We start from the raw sequence: 11,248 nt of genomic DNA on the forward strand, positions 1-11,248 counted from the left end.
CCCCGGTGCTCTCGGTCCTTTCTCGGGACGAGAGCCACCCACAGTGTAATACCTCCCATCAACAACATCAATAACAACAATATCAAACATCATCAACTATATCATCGCCACCATCCTCCCCCCTTACTCGCCGCTCGCTTAAACCTCTGGTTAATGCTGCATGTTCTTACATATAATTTCCCCCTCCCAACCTTCCTCCCGCCCCCGCGGTTACAATATTGGAAAAAGAATCGTTCACCGGGATTTGAAGCCGGCCAATGTGTTGCTCAGCCGGGACGGACGCTGCAAGATCTCGGACTTCGGCTTGGCACGGTGGGAAGTAGCGGGTGGGCGGTAATGGGGGGTGGGTTCGATTGCCAAGAAGTGAAGAAGCGTGACGGCTTAGGGAGGTTGGGGGGAGGAGAGACGGCTGAGAGGCAGCGGTCTAAGGGGAGGCGACCTGGAGACGCAAAGTATACAGAGGCGCGGAGGCAGGACACGGACACGGCCCCGCTCCTCAACACAGACGCGGAGGCGGATCCGGACGCAGATACACGGAAGCATTTCCGCGCTTCTCTGTCTGTCCGTCCGTAGTTATGTCTGTCTGCAGTTTTGTCAAAATGTCACACCCGTCTCGGTCTCTGTCTCTCAGCCAACGCAGTTTTAAAATGGCGAGCAGGGCTCAGGGTACCTGGACCCTGTGCTACTGACTACATGATGTGTCTACTTGTATATCTACCTTCCTGTTCTTTGTAAGCACCTGTCTGTCTGTCTGTCTGTCTGTCTGTCTGATTGTCTGTTGATTGTTCGTTCGCCCAAATGCAACATACAGAACAAAGATCAAGGAGTATCTGAGCACTAAGAATCTAGACGCGGGCACGACCGCCTATATCGCCCCGGAGTGCTTCGTGTCCATGGACAACCCCGAGCTACACGACTTGAGGCGATCTGTCACGGACAGGACCGACGTGTACGCGCTCGGTAGGTCGCGGCGGTCGGGGGGTTGCCGTGCTGGGGAGGGAAGGGGGGTTGTAGTGTTGGGGAGGGAAGGGGGGTTGTAGTGTTGGGGATAGGTGCAGCGTATGACCACGCATGCGGTCTGCATGCACTGAGGCGCTCTGATGTTGCCGCTGTGTGTTATAACTTGTTTGTGTATGTAATTGTGTGTGCATATGTTTGTCCCCTGCCCTCCTCCTTCCTTCCCCTCCTGCACACCACCCCCGCCCTTCGGCATGTGGCACTCAGTAACATATGCACATACATACATACATATATACATACATACATGCATACATACATACGCCCAGGTCCTGGTAGCGAGCTCTCTGAGATGCTCGGTTCGTTCGGTCGGCAGGAAGAGCCCCCCAGTTGCGACTTCTTTATGTTAGGAGACCAACGGGCATAGATCCCGTCTAGTTGGAGCGCCAAACAAGCGTTGTTGCGTGCCGGCCGTCGTTTCCCGTGCGGCCTGACCCGGGGGCGGAGTGCATGAGACTGACCAGCCGTATGCACCCGCCCCCCGCGCTGTGTTTCGGCCCTGGGCCCCCGGCTTTTCAGCCCACAGTGTAATCAACGTCATACATACATACATACATACATACGTATTGTTACAGAGTGGGGGGCTTCTGGGCCATTTGAACACATCGTCATTTCTACGATTTATCATACCATACCGCACCATCCACCATTACCTCACTGTATTACGCCGTACGAACTGACAGTCCAAGGCGGTTGATCAACCTGCCTTCTAGGATCACTTCTCACCCAGTCACCCGAACATCCGCAGAGACAGGGGTTCAGGAATCGCCATCAATCCAGCGTGCGAATCTCGATCCATCAAATGTGATCTCAACTCCACATCTCAGCAGCTAGCCATATTCTTACGCTCCCGACAGTGTCGGGGGTCTCCCCAGGAATCGAACCAAGTACCTTCAACTGTATATAAGACAATAGTGTCGACCAGGCCAGACCGTGTATACCTACATATGTACACATGGACATACATAATTTATACATACATAAGTACAAGTACATACATTCTTATGTACGTACACCCACCCCCAGGCATCATCATGTGGGAGATGTTGGCGGGCAAGAGGCCCTGGCAGGGTTTGAAACCGCTGCTGGTGGCTTACCAGGTAGGGGGGGTAGGAGGTAGGGGGGCAGTCCAACACAGGGGCCACATGCGGGATTATGGCGAGGGGTAGGGTAGGGATGTACGTATGTATGTGTGTAGGTTTGTTTGTATTTTTATTTCCTCGTTTAAGGGCGTATTGATTGTTATTGGACAATGTAAAAAGGATGTTCATTATGGTGTCGTACTGTACGGCATTGACTGGTTCTGTCTTTCTGTCTGTTTTTTTTTTCCGTGCACAGGTGGCTTACCGCAGCCTTCGGCCGCCTCTATTTGAGCTCGGAGCCCGCTGTCCCCTCAAGCTGCGGCAGCTGATTGAAGAGTGCTGGTGTCAGGAGCCGAAGTTGAGGCTGAGCAGCCAGCAGGTACGGTGTCGTACGATGTACGAAATTGTTACAGTACGTGGCTAGTAGACGAGTATGATGCTTAGGTCATAATGAATGTGCCGCCCTTTTTGGTGCACATATGTGGATCGTCGTACACTGTTGTATTTTTGTTGCTCCATCTTGCTCACCTCGACGGCCAAGGCGTAAGCGCAAGAGGCATTCTTTTTGCTACTCGGTGCAGCGCTTATCGATTCCCTGCAAAACACAGCTTACTCCTCGGCCTTCCCCCCCACCCTCCTTGTCATCAGCTTCACTCGCTCGTGGTTCGTCTTCCCCTCCCTCCTCCCCCATCACCTCCGTTGCCCCCATCCTCTTCAATACCCCGCCCTCCTGTTTCCTGCTTCCTGTTTCCTCTCCCCCCCCTCTCCCCTCCCAAAACAAACCGGGCAGGCGGTGGACCGACTACTGGAGATTCTGAACGAGCTGCCTGCTGGCCAGGTGCGTGGGTGTGTGGGTGTGTTTTGCATTTACATACAACATACATACATACAGACATACATACAGACATACATGCGCCACTAGGCCGTGGCTTGTTTACAGGTCAAGGTATATATATATCGTGGTGGTGTGTGGTGGTTGTACCTCTCTTTGCTCCCCTTCCCCCTCCGCCCTCCCCCTCCCCCCGAACCTGCACGCCTTCCCCGTCGCTCGGCAGGTGCCGGTGGTTGGACCTTTGTTTGTGTTTGTGTGAGCTCTGTGGTTTCTTCTCCTCTGTGTGTGTTGCAATCGCGAGCCAAACAACACTTCCTTGCCGTCCCATGTCGCATCCTGGTGGTTGAACCCCTTCTTCTCTCCCCTCCCCATCGCCTTATCCGGGCTCGTTACATACTTCTAGTGACATACTTCTAGAGGCGTATATCCTAGTCCATCCTCCTTGGCATCAGCTTCACGCGTTCACGTGGTTCTTCCCTCCCTCCTCTCCACCGCCCGAGGGGAGGCCATGCAGCTCTTGTTGCCAGTCACCTAGCCCCATTCAGCTGTACGCATGCAGCTCCCTTTCCTAGGCGTGTGGGGGTTGGTGCAAATACACACACACGCACACACATATATACATACATACACACATACACACATACACACACATACACACATACACACATACACACATACATACACACATACACACACATACATACACATGCACATACACAACCACACAAATGCGCACACACCCCGCAATTAATGCGCCGCAGGACTTCCCAGACGTCCACCAGGATACACCGGTGGATGCTATGGTGGCAGCGGCAGCGGCACTGGCGCCGCCGCCGCTTTTGCCAATGGTAAGACAACAACAGCAACAACAGGTCATTCCCGTCGTCGCCGCCGCCGCTGGCTCCCCTGTTGCCCCCGCGGCAGCTGCCGGATTGCTATCTGGTCCTCCCCTCGAGTTGTGGTGGGAACAGACGTCGGCGATGCAGCGCGCAGGTTTGTCACCGAATGATATTAGAGTTTTGCGGCCGTGACGGAGGTAATAATGAGGGATGGGCGTCTGGGGCGTCATCATGTGGATGGGTGGGCTGTGGGGGGAGAAGAAGGAAGTAGGATGAATGGCGGGTGGAGAAGGAGGCCATCGGGGGCCCTCTTTGAGCCTTGCCGGCGCAGGGCCGTGACCTTGCTGCGCCCGTGCCACGTTTTGATTTCTAATTGATGTGCTGATGCTGTAGTCCTGTAGCCGCTGTAGTGCTGCCGCTGTAGTGGTGCTGCATACCTGGGGGACTGGCATCAGGTGGGTTTGTCTCTGATGATGATCTGAGAGGTCAGCCGTGTGTGGGTGTGGGTTTGGGTTTGGTGGGGGGATGATGAGGGGAAATAGGGGCGGGGGGGAGGGGAATGGAAAAAACAGCAGCAGCGGCAGCCGCCGGAGGGGGAAGAGCATATGATGTTGGGGGAAGAATGCGGAAGAACGATAGCCCATCAACAGGCACAGATGTGGTGCGCCACGGCGGACCGAAAAAATGCGAGCCTGATCAAGACATGGTGATTTAGGGCTTTGGGTTTCAAGGGATTTCGTTGCTTTTTTATCCTGTGAACCCGGAGAGAGGGGGGGAGGAGGAGGAGGGGAGGAGGAGGTTTTGCTCCTTATGACGGTTGTTGCGGCTGGCAGGCAGAATCAAGAGCGCTAGTGGTGGTGGGGGCAGTGTGAAGCGATAGCATGATGTGCGAGGTTAGGGATTGTGTGCGTGTGTATGTGTCTCTCTCTGTGTTTGTGTGTATGTGTGTGTATGTGTGTGTATGTGTGTGTATGCGTGTGTATGCGTGTGTGTGTGTATGCGTGTGTATGTGTGTGTGTGAGAGGCTGGTGGGGATCTGGTCGGGTGGGGTGTAGTGAGCTGTTGAGAGCCTCCGGACTTGCTATGTGACTGGCGCACTACCACTACCCATTACGACTGCTGTCGGATTGAAGGGGGGGGGGAGAAAAGGGGGGAAGAGTTGCGTTGCGGCTCGTACCGGGATCGTGTGTGTGTGGGCTGACGGGCAGGCCGGCATCCGAAGGAGAAGAGAAAATGCTGCGAATTTGCTTTTTTCCTAATCTTTGCCTGCACGCGGCTAACGTCCACAGAAATTGGAAACCTCAAATATTTAAATTCAACATGCATTCATGTCGGGGCGATAGCGACGGGTGAGCAGGCGTTCTGTCCACCGACGTTGACTGGGATTGATTTTGAAACCTTTCCTCGGGTATACACTACACCGCGACTTAGCATTTTTGCTGAGCCGATACCTCTGTCTGCGGTATCTGTCAAACCACATGTCCTCACTATGAATTTAATATATACTACTTTTGAGGAATGTATAGTAATTTCCCGATCAGTTATATGACGTTGTATTATGTATAGAAGTTTGTCACCAATTTGCTGACATGGCATTCTGCACGCGTGGCCTTTTTGGTGAAAGTCTTTTTTACACAGCTATTCCTAACGCGTTGAGTTTTTTTTCGTGGGGAAAACAAGAAGGGGGGGCCCTACACGGTCGCAGGGCCCAAGAGGCCACTTGGGGGGGGGGATCAGGCGGTACGGTTGCAACGTTGCTTGCATGTCGCGTGTCCATTTTACATACATCATATATGCAGCAGAACACGATGGTGGGTGCAAGTGCGTCTAGTTTTTTGTTGGTTGGATTTGTGGGATCTTGGTTCCAAAAGTCGGTGTGGTTTCAAACCGTGGGGGAGGTTGGAGGATTGGACCCCAAAGAAATGCTTTTTGCCGTGTTTGCTTTTCCAACGTATTGGCTGTTTCGCTTGAAACGCCTGTGCGGTAGGTGGTGGTAGGTACTTAATAACGCACATGAGGCAGGGGGGGCATGCTCTAACGGCAACGGGCTACATGATGGGGGGTGCAATATCATCAACCTCGTCAAGTGTGGGACAGGGGAAAGCATCGAGCTCGTTGACTCGTCGTCGCCATCGTCTTCGTCTTACTTGACATGGATTGTGAAAAAGGTATATAGTTTCTGGTTTTTTGTTGGAGATCAGGGATTTTTTTTATTTTAAAACGTTTTTGGGCTTGAAGGGGGTCGGAGTCCGCTTCCTTTTATTGCGTGATGCCTATGTCGGTGCCTATCCGATTGCATCCACATGTCCTGGTGTATCTGCTCCTCGCGCATTTTCGAGGGGCACAACCCCCCCCCGGGGGGTTATCTGTCCATCAAGAAGCCACGAGGCTCTATGGGAACCTGCTGTGCTGCAGCAGCAATAGAAGTTGAGGAACACGGAGAAAAGAAGATTTCTGTGAGCTGTTCCTCGAGTACGTACATACGTATGTATGTATGTATGCTCCGTAAGCACCTGAAGACGGGGTGTCCCTAATTCCCTGATTCGGTTCATGTGGACGTGAGGATTGTTTTTCCGGGTTGTTGGGTTGGGTGACGGCGTTACCTCGTTTGTACGACATCATAAGAGGGGAAATCCGGGGCGGGCGGACGGACGGATCTGTCTATCAATCTGTCCTGACGGAAGGTTGATGGAGTGACATGCGAAATGTCTTGAGATCCAACCCCCCCCCGCCAGGTGTCTGTGTGCCGCTGCATGGTAAGTTTGCTCCGGAGACATCCCGATGTCCGTTGTCTGGGGGCGATATGAGGCGGTATGAGGCGATATGAGGCGGCCTTGAAGTTTTGGTTGATGGTATATATATATGTATATATGTATATATATACATATATATACATGCATGTATGACTGTGTAGGAGCGCTCGCGTAGGTCGTCATATGCATGTGTTACGCTAACTCGGAGATGCGAGAGCGGTGGCAAGGTGGCAAGGTGTGGCAAGGCTTCGGTTCGAAGAGGATCTTGTGCCGTGCTGAAAAATGGTGACAACGGTCAACTCTACCTGCATGCGCAAAAATCAGTTATCGCCTTGGAGCAGTTTTGCAGTCAGCATGTATGTGTATCGTGATGTAAGCCGTTCCCCTCGAGAAGGGAGATGCATCTGGAGTGGGCGGGAGGCGGGGAACGCAATAGGTCCCGTTTCCCCTCCTCCACGACCTTCTGGGCCCCGCGGCCCGCAATCAAATTAAATGAATGAACAAGTTAGTAAATGAACAAATTAGTAAATCAAATGAAAGGCGAGTTCCTTCCTTGTGAAAGGCTTCTTCCATGTACAACACAACGCATGCGTACAATGTCTATTACAGCACACGAATTCGAAGCGGCGACTCCTTGGTGTCATCCTGGAGTCGGCGGTATCCTTTCCTCGAGGAAGGGGGAGCTCCCCCTTTTCCTCCCCCCTACTACTACAAGGGGCAGCAAGGGTCCTCCGGACTACAGACACCTCACATTGAGCTATACCTGCCCATGACCCACATCGTTGTGACGCTCACGTGCGTGTACGGCGGCGGCGTGCGTGTACGGCGGCGGCGTGCGTGTATGGCGGCGGCGTGCGTGTATGGCGGCCTTAATTCTACATATTATTATGGTGATGATCCGCAAGCGCGAACGTTAACACTCAACATACTTATCTACGATCTGCACAAATGCATATGGGTATATGTGTATCTATATACCTTACCTGCACGACTCATGACGCTTCACACATACATACATACTTACATCATACATGAGGTACTTTACCGCATCGAATTGGTATCTTGGCGTGCAGCTGCCCCACGCTTGCAAATACGACGAATACACTCGCTGTAACCGTAGTACGACGGGGCTCCCAATCTATCCAACTCATGCGCTGCTCATGCGCTTTTTATAACCATCTGGATGCAGCATGACAAGGACAACCATATCCTCCACACACACACATACACATACACGCACACATATATATACACTTTACTACTAACAACGATCAGCATTGAGAGCTCAACGCAATAGAGTTTGTAAGTGTGGACACACACACTGAATGGGAAAGGTTCTGGCCCTGCTGGCAACGAGCCCCGCATTGTCACTGAACTGAGAGCATGCAAAACCACACGCAAGCAAAAATAACATCTCGGCGGATACAAGCACGGCAGGTGTACAGCGTGTACCATCCCGATGTGAAAAAAAATCAAATCTCTCCAGGTTACTTCAGTGTTGCCGCCGCAATTCCGGTTCTACTGCGAAGTGCTGGCAGCTGGCTGGGCCGAGAAGGCGAGGTTTGCAAGATACGCATCCGGAAATTGCGAATCGGTCTATTTGAGGGTGGGCGATTGCCACCATGGCAATTTGGACTTGCAGTACAGCAGTTGTGGATTCAGTTGGGGGCCGTACTTCGCTCTGTTGCTGCCCTCAAGCACCGACCGCTCTGCGCGGATCAGCGAATGTACGTACGACATGTAGAATTTGTACGCTGTTCCGGTGCGACCATCCTTGAGACTGAGTTCCTGCTGGGAGGCAGAGAAATGTACGGTAAAATGTACGTTGCATCTGAAGGGTGCTGCTGTGCTGGTGGGGTTGATGTGGCTTGGGGCAGAGAAGGGGGTGAGTTGAAGGTGGTGCGTGGGAGGGGGGCCGGAGGATTGCTGAAGGATTATGCGCGGCGGACTTGGGGGTCGCTGCGGTGAAATGTGAGGTATCGCTTGAGAGATTCTTTGTACGTGAGTACAGGTCACAGAAAGTGCCGGACGGCGACTACCGCAAGGACTGATTACCAAAAGGATCCTATGGGAAGAGTTAGCAACCAAAGGTGCAATCGTTTTAGTTTTAGCTTACCTCTAGAAGTACGTTGACCTGGTCATTTGATTTTCCCTCTTCTTGCTGTTCCTTACTGTTTCGCGTTTGTTGATGTTGGGCATGGATTCTTGCTATCGCGACTTTTGGATGTGGCCGGTGGATAATCCAGACGTCTGGCAAAATTACGAAGCGGAAGTCCTTGAACAGCGCCAGCGACTCGACGTGCTGAATTTTATCAAAGGCCCATCCACGAAAGCGCTGCTTGCAAAAGATTGACAGCAAACGGCGTAAGCGGCGTAAGGTGTTATGCTCAGTGTCCCAGCGATGAAGCACGTAAATGAAGCGCGCAAGCAGCCGCAACGCGCCAGAGTGCGAGGACAGCGCTGTTTGTGCTTTTTTGTGCTGTTCCAGGCACATTACCTACCTTCTTTCCTTGTCGTTCTATTGAACAAGCAGCTATTTCCTGCTATGAAAACTAGTTCGAACCTAGCAGGAATTGTTCGTCAGTCAGTCCATACGCGCTAATGGTGTCGGTTGCTGATCTATTTCCACGGATATCGAGTGACTGGATGATGGATGAGGAGGTGTCCAGACGGCAGGACGAAAACCGCCTCTGACTTTCAGTTTGTGTTCGTACGGCGGAATTAACTTTCGATAGTCCATAGCCCTGAATCCATGGCCCCTGACAAACACGAACACCCCCGCATTCCTGTGGATGGATGGAACGTGTAATTGCAACTTAGGTGTGGATGATACGTGTAATTGCAACCCTAAGTTGTGTCCTCTGGGTTGGCCTTAGCAGCAACACATAGCACAAGATTGACCTCACCTCATCGTAGCCAGGGTCCTTGAACCTGCACGGTCACATCGGCGAGGCATACGCACAAATACACACACATACACAGACATACACAGACATACACACATATACACATATACACACATACACACATACACACACAGGAATGGAGTTGAGCCGCCGTTGATCGGGCAGATTCCGTTGGATGCCGGTGGTGGGTCCTGAACCTGAGCGACCCATTGAGAAATCGGCTAGGGTGACTGGATGAGGATGCCCCGAAATACATGCATACATGCATACATACATTAAACGCACACATGAGTGGGTAGAGAGTTTGGGCGGCATACAGAACCCCCTGGTCGACCACATACACGACATTGGATGGTGGCGTTGTTCGGACGGCAAAAGGCCTCCGGGCATTTGTGGCAGACTCCTCCACCACCACAAGGAACTCCAAAAGAAGCGCATTTACTTATAGATGCAGTCCTAAAAACAGATTACGCGCTTCTAAACCCCTTCATTTATTGCAGGTGAAACCTTCCTACGAAAGAAGGCCGCAACCCCCTGTCCAGCCAGCAGCCGCCGGCTGTGTGTGTGTGTGTGCTTGTGTGTGTGTGTTACGGTGGCTGGGTCAGTGTGTAAAGACGCCCTGTCTGCTCTGCACACGTGCGAATGCCGCCGCTGGGTTGTTACACCATGCACCCGCCCGCTTCGCACCCTACCTTGGCAGGATGCCCCAAGGCTCAAAGTTACGTGCGAAATGCACCTCGTAAGACTCGTTAGATCTCGCCCACACCATATGGTTGATCTGCTTGTGGCATTGCCGGCAACCATCGACGTGGAACACCTTAACCGTTGAGTTGGACCAGAGCGCTATCAGGTCGGCCTTAGAACCTGCCAGTGCGCATATACACACACATAAGAGTTGAGCACACATAGATAAACACATACAATTAAGCAACCTCAAAAGCGAATCCGTACCCCGTACGACAGCGAAAGTGAGGGGCATGGAGCGTAGCGCAGGGAGGGTGAATATGACATCATATGCCGCATGGCGTCGTCGTCATCAGTGCGCCTGTCTGTCTGTCTGTCTGTCTGTCTGTCTGTCTGTCTGTCTGTCTGTCTGTCTGTCTGTCTGTCTGTCTGTCTGTCTGTCTGTCTGTCTGTCTGTCTGTCTGTCTGTCTGTCTGTCTGTCTGTCTGTCTGTCTGTCTGTCTGTCTGTCTGTCTGTCTGTCTGTCGTGGCACCCCAAGCGAAGCCATATAATCAGAGAGGAACTGCACGGTTACCGTCAAAATAGAAAAAGAGAGCCGTGCTCGGCCGCCGGTAACCCGTATACAAGTGTACGAATGATGTTGTGCCGTTGTTGTGCCGGATCCAACCGTACATACGGCGTAAAGCTCATAGCCACTTCTACGCGACGCCCATTTCTACGCGGCCACAGTAGACAGGGCACGGCGCCAGCCGCTGGCGGGTCGGCCCGGGCCCACATGGCCGGTCTCTTTACTACCGTTACCCCCCCCCCGGCTTTTACGGACACCCCCCGCACATGCGCGCGGAACTTGTAACATATACTTGTAACTAGCCGTTGATGGCCGTAACCTTAAGCCTTTGGCTTGACCAGTCTCTGGGCCATTGCCCTACCTGAGAGCGCGGCATCGCTGACTCCGTTGGCCGTCTCCATCTCCATGAGCGGGTTAGGCTCAAACGCGGGTACGACATACAAGGCCGGCCTCTCAGCTGCCTCCTGGAAGAGGTTCCGGAGCCTGTGTTACAGCAGCAGACGGTAAGATGGCACCACTAGGTGAGCAGTGGGTGGTCTGTTTCCTGCACCCCGCCCCGCCCCGCC

At 52.7% G+C, this 11,248-nt stretch overlaps 2 protein-coding genes across 2 annotated transcripts in view; one reads left to right on the forward strand and one right to left on the reverse strand.

The window, feature by feature from the left end:
• VOLCADRAFT_93574 (uncharacterized protein) overlaps window positions 1-6,597 on the forward strand; it is a gene marked incomplete at both ends in the record, with an annotated part of 15,260 nt that extends 8,663 nt beyond the window's left edge. The window contains 10 exons of the mRNA XM_002952767.1: window positions 271-312; window positions 812-960; window positions 2,044-2,117; window positions 2,356-2,478; window positions 2,890-2,937; window positions 3,155-3,186; window positions 3,703-3,779; window positions 3,856-3,924; window positions 4,979-5,119; window positions 6,506-6,597. Of these exons, the coding sequence (XP_002952813.1) occupies window positions 271-312; window positions 812-960; window positions 2,044-2,117; window positions 2,356-2,478; window positions 2,890-2,937; window positions 3,155-3,186; window positions 3,703-3,779; window positions 3,856-3,924; window positions 4,979-5,119; window positions 6,506-6,597 (847 nt within the window). The remainder of the gene's footprint in view (window positions 1-270; window positions 313-811; window positions 961-2,043; window positions 2,118-2,355; window positions 2,479-2,889; window positions 2,938-3,154; window positions 3,187-3,702; window positions 3,780-3,855; window positions 3,925-4,978; window positions 5,120-6,505) is intronic.
• Window positions 6,598-8,119: 1,522 nt separating this feature from the next.
• Window positions 8,120-11,248, reverse strand: part of VOLCADRAFT_118174 (uncharacterized protein) — a gene marked incomplete at both ends in the record, with an annotated part of 7,705 nt that continues 4,576 nt past the window's right edge. Inside the window, 5 exons of the mRNA XM_002952836.1 lie at window positions 8,120-8,314; window positions 8,640-8,858; window positions 9,430-9,454; window positions 10,122-10,293; window positions 11,044-11,165. Coding sequence (XP_002952882.1) covers window positions 8,120-8,314; window positions 8,640-8,858; window positions 9,430-9,454; window positions 10,122-10,293; window positions 11,044-11,165 — 733 coding nt within the window. The remainder of the gene's footprint in view (window positions 8,315-8,639; window positions 8,859-9,429; window positions 9,455-10,121; window positions 10,294-11,043; window positions 11,166-11,248) is intronic.

This window comes from Volvox carteri (genome assembly GCF_000143455.1).
Source record: "Volvox carteri f. nagariensis unplaced genomic scaffold VOLCAscaffold_32, whole genome shotgun sequence".
In the NCBI taxonomy this organism is placed as follows: domain Eukaryota; kingdom Viridiplantae; phylum Chlorophyta; class Chlorophyceae; order Chlamydomonadales; family Volvocaceae; genus Volvox; species Volvox carteri.